The sequence below is a fragment of the Mchenga conophoros genome, linkage group LG7, assembly GCF_057382185.1.
Source record: "Mchenga conophoros isolate Kocher_MC1m ecotype Shallow Benthic linkage group LG7, M_conophoros_male_GT1.1, whole genome shotgun sequence".
NCBI lineage: Eukaryota > Metazoa > Chordata > Actinopteri > Cichliformes > Cichlidae > Mchenga > Mchenga conophoros.
In genome coordinates, this window is record NC_140532.1 from 50,654,031 (window position 1) to 50,668,508 (window position 14,478).

A 14,478-nucleotide genomic window follows, 5' to 3' on the forward strand; every position below is an offset into this window, starting at 1 on the left:
TAGGGCCTTCGCACTCTCGGTGCTCGGGCCCTAACTATACACACACGGCCCCTTTCTGCATTGTAAACATGTCAGGTAGCTTTTTTTTGATAAATGAAGTGCTCATATTTCTTCTTTGAGCCCAATTCTTTCTCTCAACTTGTTTTCTTTGCATTTAAAATAAATCAAGGAAATGCAAATTAAATTGCAGCTCGATGAAAGTTAGAAATGCATCAGTTGTTCAACTGCCTGATTGCATATTTATGGTTTGTTTTTTTTACATTGATCCCCAGCAAATCACAGCTCTGAAGAAAGAGAACTTTAACCTGAAGCTGCGCATTTACTTCATGGAGGAGCGCATGCAGCAGAAATGTGACGACTCCACTGAGGACATATTCAGAACGGTGTTGTATTTATTTTAGTGTTACAAAACGTGCATTACTCTGAATGTCTTACATTTGTCTGACACCACTCCCTGCAAAGCTTCATGTGACTCAGTGTTTCCCCTCAATTTTGAAATGAGATCACAACATGAGCAACAGCAGCTGGATTTTATTCAGCCAGCATCTTGCATTCATGACCTTGGAACAGCTGTCTTGTCTTTTTTCAACTATTGTTATGGTGGCAGCTTTGTTTAAGTGAGCACATTTAACCCAAAGTGTCATTTAAAAAATGTCATCTTTAAGAGGAAGCTTCCCCAGCCTTGTTTTTGTGCTTTGGTGTTTGAGATGACTCCAGATGGGAGGTTTTTACTGAAATTTTGTCTGTTTATAGAATATTGAGCTGAAGGTGGAGTTGGAGTCGATGAAGAGAGAGCTCGCAGAGAAACAAGAGTTACTCGTGTCTGCATCGTATGTGTCATTCTCTTAATTCGGTTTTTTGCTAGTCACACATGATGCCATTTAGACCAGTGTTAATTTTGACAGTATGATTTTTTTTTGATTGACGTTTAGTCTTTTCACTAAAACATCACTTAGTTTTAGTTATAATTTAGATCATTGCTGATTGGATTACTTCCCAACTCATCCCGCATTTTGACACAACTTAATTAGTTCTGATTGGATCTCGTTTCTTTTTGATAATTTATCTGGTTTTTATTTGTTGACAAAAGTGTTAGTACTTTTGTTCGCGAAATAGTTGTCGCTCTGTTTTTGTCTGAAGAAAAAAAACAAAACCTTATCGGTCAACAAAATTAACACTGGTTCAGACATACATAAATGGCAGCACAAAGTAATGCGAGTCAGTATTTAAGAAATATGTAGGCTGATAAACTTATTCTTGTACGTGACTGCTCATCAGTAAAGCGCTGGAGAGTCTGGCTGGCCGAGAATCGGGAGAACCCCAGCGTGTGAAAGAGCAAGCTCAGAGGGAGATGGATGCACTCAGAGATGCATTTAGCAAGAGGATAGCTGACCTAGAACAGGTGAGTGACATTATAGCGCTAATTTTCAAATCCTGATATTGCAGTTCACTGTGTATATTTTGTTTGGTTCAGTGCTCATATTAGCCAAATTGTGTCTGCTGTTAGTTTCACTTGTTTTGGTGATAATTGTGTTGCCTTTTGTGTTTTTTGGCATTTTTACATCATGGCAGTGTTTACGAACAGCAGAGGAAGAGGTTGAAAAGATGGCCGCCATCGCTGAGCAGGAGAAACTTAAGAATATAAACATGGAGAAGCAGCTCCAAGCCTTGGGTCCACCCAGCACTTTAACCACTGGTCCAGTCCTCAGCCCCGTCAAAGATCTGCAGCAGGCTCTGCAGGAGAAAGACAAGTAGGGACAAATTAAAACAAACCAAAAAAAAAAGCAGACTATGTGTATATACTGAAAAATATATTTTTGGAGAAAAACCTTAGCATTTTCAACATTTTCTACTCATCCCAGTATCATTGAACAGCTGAAGATCACTTTAAAGAACCAGGATGCTGTGATCCATCAGAGAAACAGCAGAGACAGGCAGACAGATGCTCCATCGGCCGACACTGTTAAACAGCTATCTGCTCTTATAGCTGATAAAGATCAAGAGCTTAAGGTGAGAAGCTTACATGTTCATAAAGATGTGAAATTTAAGAGGTTTTTCTCAGTGATGCCTCAGAGATCAGTTGCTTACTGGTTTTGTGCATATATTTAGTTTTTGTCATTTACAGCAATAATAGGCTACTTAAATACTTTTGAATATGTTTACTTAGTTTCTACACTTCTTCCAATATGAAGCAATATTTAAGTGAACTCTCACTGTTTACAGGCACTGAGGGACGAGCTTGATAGAGAGAGAGATAAAACTCAGCCGGACCATCAGGTTGGTTTTATTTTGATACAGAACAAACTACCTTAAACTACTCTGCAATGGCACAGACTGCAGTTGGCTACTTAGAATCTCTTTCCTGTTTTTTGTCTGATTCTTAAACTTTTTTAGAGCTTTCATTCTTCCTTTGCTTCCTGGTGTAATGGTTAACACATTTGCCTTACACACCAAAAGTCCCCACTCATAGCTCAGGGTGGTCACAAGATGTTGTATTACTAACGCTGGTTCCAAGTCTGAATAAACAGGAGGGTTGCATGAGGAAGGGTATCTGCCCTAAAAATCTATGCCAGATCAAAACATGCAGATCCAGCTGCTGTGGTAACCCCTTGGGAAATAAGAGAGCAGCCAAAAGTACCTTTTTTTGCTGTATGTGTTCCTGCCTTGTTATTTTGCTTTGTTGTAATAGGTAAGCCACACACAGAAAGCTTTTTTTGTTTAACAATCATTTCATGTGTCAGATCATTTAAGCTCACAGAAACTTTTCTCTGCATCTGTTGCTGGTTTGATAGTTGAAATGTGTAAAATGTGTGTCTAGGATTCTTTTTTTTTTCCATATTTCTTTTTTTCAAATGAATTCCCTGTTCTAGTGTGAAGGTGTTATTACTTTTGTTGTAGTATTTCTGACAATTTCACAAAAAAACTTAAGCTTCATTTAAAAAGCTGAAAGTTTGCATCTAGTAAAGTGTAAAAAAATGCATCTGTGAAGTGGCTGGTTGTAAAGCCTTTGACTAATGATGCTACTAGTACTAAGTTGACACTTGCTTTTTTTAACATTGAAATGTCAAACAAAAATAATTAATTATGGTGGTAAAGTGATGTATTTTAGTGTTGCACAGATGTTAAATATCAAATGCATATTTTATCCACTTAGAAGCAATGACTGCGTAGAGAGAATGTGTCTCATTTAATCACAGTGTTGTGCAGGCTGCTGTGTTGCTGACGTGTAAAATAGAAAGCTGTTAGCTGGGCAGTGTCCATGGTTCCTCTTTAGGCGTTGGCGTAAGACTCGGGCCATAGGGTTAAGGCTGGATTAGTTTGCCGTCTGAAGACGCTTCCTCCGGGGATTGTTATTGGCTTTCTTTCTTTAGTAAGTGGAAAAATGGTGTAGGCAAGAGGTGTTCATGAGCTGTGGCTAAACAGTTGAATGTGCTCCATTCATTGTAAAGGATTTTGCAACACTGGGGAAAAACCTGTTTATCAGGGATGCTTGACAGACTTGATGCTTGACTTTTTGTAAGTTAAAGATGTAATGGAATATTGCAAAGTAACGGTCACCAGAAAGTACTCTGTAATCTTAAATCTTCCATGTACTGCCAGGAAGGATCAGCTCTATCAGAGTGATTGGCTGATGCCATCACTACCTGCTTGGTGCCAGCTTTTGTGTCTGATGCCTTTTTTAAGGTATTTGGGAGAGTGTTTTCTAGAGATGGTCTGGCATGGGCCCTAACACAGATCACTGCAGCAGTCCTAGAGGATTTGTTGATTTGATTGCATGCATGAGGGAGAGTGGAATAGAGGCGGGAGCGGGGATTATTGAGGCTTAGGGCTTACAGTGCTTTGCTCTCAGTCTTTCTCCTCTGTGCTACGCTTGCTGGTGTATTGAGAGAACATGATAGATGGCTCTGTCTGGCGAGCTGATGGCCATTAAGTCACTAGACAGTTGGTGTGTCACTGACAGATTTCTTGGACTCAGTTTAAGTGGGCGAGTGTGGAAGATCTAAGGTGCCATGAGGGATCCATGTCGCATATGTGGTGTCCGTTTGGTGGGAAGCCAGTGTCGCTGGATTTTCAGCTCATCGGGAAAGAGGAAGCTACAAGTCATCCTGTCCCATGTGCTGGGGAGAGAGGTGACTCGTGACGGGCATGGAGAGTTCCTCTGTGGAAAATGTGTGTTCCGGTTGGAGAAGGTTGTGCAGTTTGATATAAACATCGGCAAACTGCAGGAGGAACATGGCAATCAGATCCAAAAGCTGCAAGCAGAGAAGGAACACCTTATCCAGTGCATCGTGCACATCTACAACAAAAACAACCCAGAGCGCAGTGAGAGGGAAAATGCAAGCTCCAAGGCTTTGCTCAGTTCTTCTGGGGTCCGCAGTCCTGATGATGAAGCTGCATGTCAGGTGGCTCATGAAGGACTGCAGTTCCGGGAAAGTTGTTATGTGGAGAATCGCATGAGAAGGTGTGTGAGTCTGGATAGGATTGTCAGTAAAGGGGCATTCTCCGGACGTTTGAGCTTAAGGAGCAGTAGGCTGGGATCAGGGGCGGGGCTGGACAGCACTATGAGAAGTTTTGGGCTCCGGGGCACACGCCACCATTCTCAAAGTATGTACCTTGACCTGATTCAGCGTAAGGGAACCTTGGCTAGACCCGGATTCAGCCGCCGCTCCACATCACTGCAGTCACTGAATCGAGAGCTTTCCTCAGACACCCCGACAGATCCTCCGCTCAAACGAAAACTGAGAGAGGCCAGGGTGTTTTTTGCAAGGTATGGGGCCACTGATGACTCGGGAGGAAAGGCTCAGGCCAGAGCACTGCTCCAAAGATCCTCAAGTCAACCTTCGGTGATCTCTGACCTGATTCAGGTCCTGCGCTGCATCTCAAAGCAGCAGGTGTCTGCCCCAGCAGGATGTCACATCCCTGTCTTGAAGAGGTTAAATGCTGGCTCTGTCAGCACCCAAGCCAAGCGCAAACATAGAGTAGATCTGAAGTCTCTGCATGACCTTTCTGAGGAATTTGATGATGAATACACTCCTGTCAGAGTGAAGGTAGTTCATTTCAGTAATCCCACCATCTATGCAAACCACTGTAGCACTGGTAATGATCTGTCCCAAGTACCTTTGTTGATAAACACACTTCTCTAATTAATTTCTCCTGTTCTGTTGTTTGTGTGTTCTCTTGCTAAGAAGAAGAGTGATGTTAATCAGTTGGAGTCGATCAATAAGCTGCTGACGGACGAGCTGAACCTGGTTAAAAGCACCAGTGAGAGTCTGGCAAAAACCCTGGAAGATTCCCAGAATCAGAACAAGGTAGTTCACATGTTCCTCTATTAAATATCCCTAAATTGTATTAATCTATTACTCTGTATGAAATCACTAACTGCTTCATGTAAACAGACTCTGTCAGTGATGTTAGAGGAGAAGGAGAATGAACTAAACTCTGAGAAGAAAAATGCTCTAAAGCGAGATAAAACCATCCAGGGACTCACTCAGGTCCTCAGAGAAAAGGAAAAAGAGGTAATTTATTATTTACTTTGTTATTGTCATTGTATCTCTTCTCTGTATTATGCAAAGTTTCAGGCCCAACCTGTCTGTCTTTGTATTGCAGATTGCTGAGCTGTGTCATGAGATTGAGGACAGAGATGATGCTTTAGCCAAAGCTAGAGATGCAGCACATAAAGCCCAACTGCAGAAATACCAGGTATGTTATATACACCTTTTATATAGAACCAAACTTTATACAAAGACATTCCTCATAATACTGTTACCACAATGTGTACCCTGCTCTATATGTGCCTTAAACAGATAGAAGTCAATATTTTTTTTCTCCTTCAGGGAGCAGAGGAACACCAAAACCTATTAATGGAAAAGCAAACAGAGCTGGCCCAATTACAGGGGGAACACCACACCAAGGTGCTTGAAGCCCAAAAACTGCAGCGAGCACTGGATAGGAAGGAGCAAGAGCTGGCTGACTTACAGCAGGCAAAGGATCAGCTTGAGGTGGAGTTGGAGGACCTGCAACAACAGAAAAAGAAAGGAGACAAAGCGCTTAATGTAAGATAGGAGGATGACAGGACTGTATCCACAATAAAACGAGCAGGCATTCTCCTCTTAATCGTTTTGTTGTTGTGTTGATTTTTCATTATCTGTTTAAATATTGACTTTTGTGTGACATTATTATAATTTCCTCCACAAGGATTTACACAATCAGCTGAAAAAGCTGAGTGGGGAGATCGGGGAAAGGGAGAGTGCTCTGGAGCAGCAGTACCAAGAGCTGCTGGACCAAACCAAAACAAAGCTGCAGGCCCATGAGGTCACCATCCAGCGTCTCACATCCACCTTGGCTGATAAAGAGCAGCAGCTACAGGTGACACATCATCACTAAACTTATGCAGACAGACTTTAGCTCAAAAGATAAAAAAAATGAGTTGCTTCCTTTTTTACTTAGCCTAAGTATGTGTAAAAATTGAATTTTAGCCCATTACTGCTGTTTCGAGCCACCACACATGATAAAACAGTAATCATAGGAGAGCAGTTAGCTAGCAGCAAAGCCTGTCAGCTGGATTATAAGCATGTCATGAAAGCAATCGGAGCCAAAGAGAAGTTGGTGCTCCAAAGTGACATCCAGTTCTTCTGAGTGCGGTGTATTTAGTAACATTGTTTTTATGTGTTTGTCAGGAATACATGAACATGGTCAGAGACTTTGAGCAGAGCAAAAGTCCAGGAAGTAACGACAGTATTCTCTCCAAACTGCGGCAAAGGTTGAAAGAAAAGGAGAAGGCTTTGGAGGTGGGTATTCCTTCACTGCAATCTTTTAACCATGGTGACTTTGCCTGGTTTCTGACATGTTTGTTTGTTCTCTTACAGCAAGCACTTGATGAGAAATTTGCTGCTATTGAAGAAAAAGACAATGAGATACACCACCTGCAGCTGTTACTAAGGGAAAAAGAAAGAGACCTAGAAAGACTCAACAACTTGCTGTCTCATAATGAAGAAACTATCAATGTAAGTATCCGGAACTGGGATCTTTTCTATTGATTGATAATCACATAGTTGTGATTAAGTGTTATGCATACTCCTTTCTACTCCTTTCTTTGCAGAATTTTGACAGTCTGATTAAGGAGAAGGATGCAGAGCTGCAGCATCTTGCAAGTACCCTAAAGAACCTTCAAAGAGCCAAGCAAGATGTGGAAGACAACCTGAACAGATCACTGAGGGAGAAGGACTCCATCATTAGCCAGCTGCAGCTCTCCCTGGAGGGCAAGACAAAGGATATGGAGGTTGGCTGACAAATAGTCACTCATTAAGGCCAGGTTCCTTATAGTTTTTACTGTTCTGGTTTATGTCATTTGTATTTCAGTGCTTATTTTCCCCCCCTCTGTCCGTAGCAAATGTCTGAATCATTGCTGAACCAGTCACAGAGCCATGCGCGTGATCTGGCTGAACAGATGGGCCAAAGGTTAAAGGTCACAGAAGCCATGCTGGCTGAAGCTGTCAAGGCCAGGGAAAGACTGGTTGCTGACAATGAGAGTGCTGTAGAAAGCCTGTTTGCTACAATTAGCAGCAAAGACCAACTTCTGAAGGTTAGCATTTATGACAACAGGGCACGACAGAGTGTGCACAAACAACGCTTAACACTATTAACTTTGACTCTTTGTCGTCTCCAGGAGTCTGCAGAGCACTACAATCGCATGTTGTCTGAGCGTGCTCAAGAGATTCAGGAGCTGAAGAAGCAGCTGTCTGATAGGCAGCAGGAGCTTGCCACTGCTGAGAAGCAAAGCTCCTCAACAGCCCAGGAGAGTTATTTAGAGACCGCGCAGCTCAAAGCCCTGCTTGCTGAAAAAGACAGCCTTATTAACGTAAGATCCTGTGGGATACAGCACAGCCATTCAGCTGTAAAATACTGTATGTGGAAATCCAAACTCCCAAAGAGAATAACACATTCTGCCCCCCAATTCTATGCCCTGTTTTGAACGTGTTTTAAGATATTACCTGTAAACATTTGAATGTGCTGATTTTATATCTTTATAAACTGTCAGAAGCTTCTTCAGCGTGGTCAGGAGAGAGACCAGTTTCTGGCAGAGATGAGGCAGAAAGCAGAGCCAGATCAAGTGTTGAGTCTCAGACAAACTATTCAGATCATGCAAGAGAAGTTGGACGAGAGGGAAGGTAATGGATTTAGACCTGTAACACCCTCGCGCAGGTTATTTAAAGGTAGACTGCATGTTGGTGCTACGTTTGACTTTGTTTTGTCTGTGCTGAAGCTGAGCTGTCCAGAAGAAACAGCGAAGACAGCCAGGAGAACAATCCACTTTCCAAGAAAACAGTGGTCGTCCTGAAGAGGGAGCTGGCACAGAAAACTGAAGCACTGAACAAAGCACTGAAAAGGGAAAATGAACTGAAGGTCAGTGAGTTAGAAGCATTTAATTAATCCATAATAGGATACAGTTCTTAAAAGTGTCAATCATAATTCCCTACATCCCAATTTCTAGATTTCATTGGCTGAGCTTCAGTCAGCGCTATCTGAGCTGAAGGGTCACAGTGAAGGTCAGGCTGCTAATATTGAGTCCCTCACTGCAACTCTAAAGACCAAGGATGAGATTATCAGTGTAAGGATTCCACACAGTGTCAAAGTTGTGTCAGCAAGTGAAGGAGTTTTTCTTCTGATGTTTAACTTTTGACTTTGAGCAGGTTCTCCAGCAGCGCCTCAGTCAGAGAGGCCACACATGGCCTGATCATACCCAGGATCACGTCATTGTCTGTGGAATGGAGAGGTCCCTGCCTGTGCTTCCACAGAGGGAGAGTACCATGATCGGTGGAGACAGCCAGCAAGAAGTAAAGATGACCTGCTTTTTAAATTTTTTTTAGAGCAAAACATTACAATCTTGATGCTTTGTCTTTTAAGATAGTTTCTCTTCTCTCCTCAGGCCTTGCCCAACCTCACAGCTTTGCAACATGAGCACGATGCTCTGAACAGAGCCCTGAGGGCTGAACAGCAGCTCTATTCCAGCCTGGTAAAGACTGTGAAGGAGCAAGACAGGTAGTTATGTGCAACAGCTGCTTTAATGCAAAAAGGAGAAACAAATGCTTTGCGCTAACAGACCTCTTGGATGATTTGCAGTGCCCAGCGTCTCCATGCTCTACAGTTGGAGCTGACAGCAGTGCAGCTTCTCAGGCAGCAGCTAGAAGAGAGCATCAGAACTAATGAGGAGTTAAGGGGTGACTTGGAGAGAGAGATACACAGAGCCAAACTCAGAGAAGGTGCAGTGAAAACACACTTGGTTGTAGATGAGGATGGTGACTGAATGAGAGGGAAAGAAATAAAGGAATTATAAAGGAGTGAATGAGAAAAGAAGTGTTTGTTATCATTTATTGTGGTTAAAATGGTAGAAAATATAACTCATCATTAAAGGGAACCCCTAAACCCCAGTCATCTTTATATAATATGTTTACTCGTCCTGCCAACAACTTCCATGTCTACTTTTTGTTGTGTTCTTCTTCAGCATGCACACCTGGTCCCTCCACTTTTCATCTTTGTCTGCTTTCTGTCTCTTCTGCTCTCATCATCTCCCAGTTATCTGCATGTTTTTGTCTATAACACAGTCGCTCCCCTTTTCACTGTCTCTAAGTAAATGTATTGATTTCACACCTGTCTGCTCTTTGTCCTTCATAAAAAATAAATAAAGACCTGTCTTCTCTGTCTCTCACTTTCAACATGCTGTTTGTTTGTTTTTGTTTTGTCCCTTTGCTTCTTGATTGCATCACTTTAGCACGCTTCTGGTTATTAATCCAACCCATCCAACCATCTGTCACATGAATATCATTTAAAAGCATGGTTGTGCCATTTTCAAATGATTTAATAAAGGATATTAATGTGCAAAGTACCACATTAAAAGAGCAGCTCTCCAGAAATAGAGCCTAATCCAAAAAGTGTGGCATTTATTTTCCTTTGACGTCATGCAGTTAATGTAATTCAGCACAGTTTGTCCTTCAGATTTGTTGTGGCATTAATGCACAGCCTTAAAACAGATTAAAAGTGTCACTCTGCACTGAGGTCTAAGCCAAATAACTTGGACCATCCACTTGTCGTGTGCGCTCAGGCGACCACACACGTGCATGCTCCTCCCCACACCGCTGCCTGCAGAGAGCCAGGTGTAAAAATAGGTCAGCTGTAAGTAACAGGGACGCAGCTCACATTAGCACTGACTGGCAAGATAGACGTAGCAGGATGATTGTCACTGATTACATTTGCACACTTCATGCTTTGGTTATATAACCAACCATTATGATTTGTTTGCATAGGCTACATGTTTACACACTTATGAAAAAGCACAATAATAATCATACTTTGTGATTGTGTATATTGTGGGTGTGCATTTTAGCTCCTCTACATATATTTTGCATATCTGACTTGGATTTTTTTAGCAAGCCAAGATCCACTAACTGCACAATGTAAATCCACCATTTTTGTTTTTCATATTTTTTTTTTTACATTTTTCATTTATAAGGATTTTTTTAGTTTATTTGTTTTTTTCAGTATTTTAATTAAAGAACATTAGATTGTAGACATCATGAAAAATATGAAAGTGAAAGGTATAATCCAAAGGTGTGTGTGCTGCGGTGTAAAACCTCAGCTTCGTGGCTGGTCTGTGTTTGTTTTTAAAGTTGTGAAAAAGAGCTGAAGTATACACCCTCTTTATGACATGTTAGACATACGCACATGAAGTCTTAAGTTAATGGTGCCTCATGGGAGCTGCTGTAATGCCCTGTCATGCGTGGCCTTTTGTAACCCTCTGTGTATCGTTTCAGGTATGGACCTGATTGATCCTAAAGAGCTAGAGAGCATAAGACATCAGCTTGAAGATGCCCAGCGTTGGAATGCATCTCTGCAGGCACGCTTAGGAGCAATTCAGAACCGTGGAGGAGGGGTTGGTGGAGCCAACGATGGAGGTAAGACGAGAAAAAGACTCCAGATGTCATATTCCAGTTTATATACAGACAACATTATAAGATTATTTTAACGTTTTTCAGGCGACTCTTTGAGTTTCATTGGAGATCAGACTTCCTACATGAGTATCTGTGTAGGAGAGGGACTGGATGACAGCTTGTCTCATCTGTCTGCTCAGGAGCTTAAACAGAAGGTATTTTACATTTTGTTGCTTTTTGTCTCATTCTTATACAGTGTCACGTTGAAGTTAATTAGTGTGCTTCAGGTGTCACTGTACCAACTGTAAAGCTGGAAATGTGTAAAAATGATTTCGCTCTGTGTTAAGGTGCTTGAGCTGCAAGACCATGTCAGCAGGCTGCAGACCTTAAACAGTGAACGGCAGAGCCAACTTTCACAAATTGAGAAGTCAGAGCGTGACACTGATGACAAAGAAGACAAAGACCGCAAAAAGCAGCTGCAAAGAGACGAGGTTGTACACAAAGTTATGGCTGCAAAGTTGTTGTTTTTTGTTTTTTAGGTCTTCCAAAAGAGTGCACGTCTTGTCATTTATTAGTAATGTTTCTTCCAGAGTATGTCCACATTTAGAAAATACTTGAGAAATCACGAATCATTGTCTAACATCCTTCCTGTAATAGCTCCTTTCTAACCTTAGAACTTATAGCCTAACCTCTGTTCTGTCTAACCTGTTGCTAATTTCTCTTCCCTCTGTGGTACTAAATGTCTGAATTTTTTAACAAGTGTGTTTCTTGTATGTAGTAGAGTAAGTACCCTCTTTCTCTTTCCTTCATCTCTCCTAATCAGTCCCTGTTTTATCTTTATCTCTGTGTCCCATAAAACGGTCTCTCTTCGCCATGCTACATTAGACACATCATGCCATTCTGCTGTTGCTGTGCTGTGCTTTATGGATTCTGTTCCCACTTTAAGTTTTCTTTTACCGAGCCATGTGTGTCATACTCGCCTCCCATCCCATTACTCTAGCAGCTCAAGAAGACGCTTGAGAAGCAGCCTCTGGTTCAAAGTAACAAGACACATCTCTCTGGTCAGGACAAAGAGAGCCAGACATGCAGTAAACTAGGACAGGTATGAAACTGATGGTCATTAAACAACTGAGTGCTTAAGTACTATTTGAAGAGTTTATAAAACCTGCTTTCTAAATAATCGCTCTTTTAGATGTTGTCGGAAAAGCTTTTGGGTGATGTGAGCATGGACAGCGGCCTCAGCCAGAGTAGAGAGCGTGCTCACTCTAGCAGCGACATCTTGGACACTGGGGAGGAATATTCTAGGGAGATGAACACAGATTTAATGGCACTTAAATCCCTATTAGCTGATTGTGGGTCAACATCTGTCTCGCACCTTAGGTAGGTCTTTCTTTCAGAGTCTACTCCTTATTTTCCCCATTACTTGGTAGTTAGAAGTCTGAACTGTAATCTGGTCGAATGTTTCTCATTACAGAGCGGAAATGCTCAGGCTCAGATCAGAAAATGATGAGCTGCGGGGTCTCCTGAAGGAACAGAAATCGTCTGAGTACAAAGAAAAAGAGAGCACCGATGCCTCAGGGAACAGCAGTGAGGGACAGGCTGAGTTGAGGAAGAGTTTGGAAGCACTGGACACAGAAGATGCAAAGGTCACCAAACTGTCAAAGAAGAAGGGAGGGAAGAAGTGGAATGAGATTTCAGACAGGGAGAGTCCCATTACCAATGTCAGCACTGCAGATGACGAGGAGAGTCCAAGAACTAATTGCCAGCCACACAGCAACAGTGAAAAACAGCATTTTTCAAAACATAGGGTAAGTTTTGTACTGCAGAAGAAATAAAAAGACATCACTCTTTCCCGCATGAAGGCGTTTTGGGGTTTTAATGTCTGTTTCTTGTGTTTGTTTAAATTGTAGTCTGGAGGCAGATCTCGCCTTCCTGTGCCTGTGAGGCTGAGGGTGGAGTCTAACAGCAGCAGCAGGAAGCCTGGAAGCTCCGAGCAGCTCAAAACTGATGGACTTCAGCACCTTGATTCAGATGATGTCTACTGGTCTGACCAGCATGTACACACAGACTCTGACACTCACACATCACTCCAGCACAGCACTTCCCCTTCCGCCACCCTTGGATACCCTAATCGTAGCTGTAGTCCAGTGGGATCCGACAAGGGCTCTGAAGCCAGAGCATCACTGGATCACACCCAAGATGATTCTGGACTATATACTCAGCTGGAACTTCTCCACCAGGAGTGCCAGGAGAAAGAAGCACTGATCAACAAGCTGAGTGAGCAGCTTGCTGATTGGGAAGAACTTCATGCACAGCTCCGGGAGAAAGACAGACTGAACTCCCAGTACGTAGAGGCTTTACAGGCAGCAGAATCTACCATCGCTTATCTGACTGCCTGCAGTCTGGACAGCCAGGGTGGATTTGGTTCACACACAGGTTCTGGTTCTGTGGGTTCTGATGCGTCTCTCCATGGTAGATGCGTTGAGCTGCAGAAAGCCTTGCAGCAGAAAGAGGAGTTCAACAACCAGCTCATAGAGCTTCTGAATTTGGCAGAGAAAGTCATCAGCTCTGCAGAAAGCCAAGAAAAGAATCCTGAAATCAGCGATCTTTGTCAAAGGATTGAGGGAGCTTTGCAGCAGCTGCATAGCTCTCCAAAGGAAGAAAGCACCGGAGGGGTGCTTCAAGGTACCGAGGACTCTCTGCGTGAGCTGCAGCGTCATGCAGACTCTTTGCAAGAAGCACTTTGGGAGCAGAATAGGCTCAATGCAGAGCTGCAAGAAAAACTGAGGGCCACAAATGCTACTGCACAACACGGATACACCAGTGACAGAGTAGCAGCAGAGTCACTTAAAGAAAATGAGGAAAAGGAACACCACAGTCCTGATACTAGTTTAAATCAAGAGGCGATTGACGTTCTAAGGAACTGCTTTAGTGCAACAGAGTCCGCTGTTGCCTCTTTAGCAGCACACTGCACAAATTCTGGCTCCGTGACTGCTGGCAGATCCCAGATCACCTCTGACTTGCAGATAAATTTAGACAAACTTCAGAGAGCCCTCCAAGAGCGGGAGCAACTTGGAGAAACTGCCCCACCAATCTCCGAACCCAGCAACAACCTGTCTACTGCTTCAACTGGAACAAAGGTACTAGAGCTTCATCGCCATCTCTGTCTTCTCTATGAGGTCTTCAGTGATTACTCTCAGAGGATATCTGAGCTCCAGGCTTCCCTGCAAGAAGAGAGGGGTCACAAAATGGAGAGGGAAGCCCACAGGGCAGTGCAGGACGGCAAAGGGTTACCGCCAAGTGTTCAGGTTGAACTGGAAACACTGCACAAAGCACTGAGGGAGAAGAAGAAGGCATGTAAAAGCCTGGAGGCGAAACTGGCCACTGCTCTTACCAGTACATCCTCTCCTGAAATGATAAAGAAAGGTAAGCTGTTGAGCAGCTTTCTTCTACATGTGCTTGTCCACAGTAATTCAAACGATTTTGTGATACTGCAAATCCCAGTTTGGTCAGGAACAACATAAGTAGTGATAGAGACATATGTGAACTCCTT

At 42.8% G+C, this 14,478-nt stretch overlaps 1 protein-coding gene across 13 annotated transcripts in view; it reads left to right on the plus strand.

The window, feature by feature from the left end:
• cdk5rap2 (CDK5 regulatory subunit associated protein 2) overlaps window positions 1–14,478 on the plus strand; it is a 63,073-nt gene that overhangs the window by 36,543 nt on the left and 12,052 nt on the right. For 3 of the 13 annotated variants that reach the window (XM_085279992.1, XM_085279995.1, XM_085279996.1), the window contains exons 4-32: window positions 273–383; window positions 754–830; window positions 1,279–1,402; window positions 1,573–1,751; window positions 1,863–2,010; window positions 2,224–2,277; window positions 5,187–5,309; window positions 5,397–5,516; window positions 5,608–5,700; window positions 5,835–6,053; window positions 6,196–6,366; window positions 6,678–6,788; window positions 6,867–7,004; window positions 7,100–7,279; window positions 7,388–7,582; window positions 7,667–7,858; window positions 8,039–8,168; window positions 8,264–8,403; window positions 8,492–8,608; window positions 8,691–8,834; window positions 8,927–9,039; window positions 9,121–9,260; window positions 10,809–10,949; window positions 11,031–11,140; window positions 11,273–11,416; window positions 11,926–12,027; window positions 12,118–12,305; window positions 12,400–12,733; window positions 12,836–14,351. In XM_085279992.1, the coding sequence (XP_085136118.1) occupies window positions 273–383; window positions 754–830; window positions 1,279–1,402; window positions 1,573–1,751; window positions 1,863–2,010; window positions 2,224–2,277; window positions 5,187–5,309; window positions 5,397–5,516; window positions 5,608–5,700; window positions 5,835–6,053; window positions 6,196–6,366; window positions 6,678–6,788; window positions 6,867–7,004; window positions 7,100–7,279; window positions 7,388–7,582; window positions 7,667–7,858; window positions 8,039–8,168; window positions 8,264–8,403; window positions 8,492–8,608; window positions 8,691–8,834; window positions 8,927–9,039; window positions 9,121–9,260; window positions 10,809–10,949; window positions 11,031–11,140; window positions 11,273–11,416; window positions 11,926–12,027; window positions 12,118–12,305; window positions 12,400–12,733; window positions 12,836–14,351 (5,554 nt within the window). Of the gene's footprint in view, window positions 1–272; window positions 384–753; window positions 831–1,278; window positions 1,403–1,572; window positions 1,752–1,862; window positions 2,011–2,223; window positions 2,278–3,836; window positions 5,049–5,186; window positions 5,310–5,396; window positions 5,517–5,607; window positions 5,701–5,834; window positions 6,054–6,195; window positions 6,367–6,677; window positions 6,789–6,866; window positions 7,005–7,099; window positions 7,280–7,387; window positions 7,859–8,038; window positions 8,169–8,263; window positions 8,404–8,491; window positions 8,609–8,690; window positions 8,835–8,926; window positions 9,040–9,120; window positions 9,261–10,808; window positions 10,950–11,030; window positions 11,141–11,272; window positions 11,417–11,925; window positions 12,028–12,117; window positions 12,306–12,399; window positions 12,734–12,835; window positions 14,352–14,478 lie in introns of those variants that run through there. The other 10 variants (XM_085279983.1, XM_085279987.1, XM_085279991.1 and 7 more) reach the window with 8 other exon arrangements.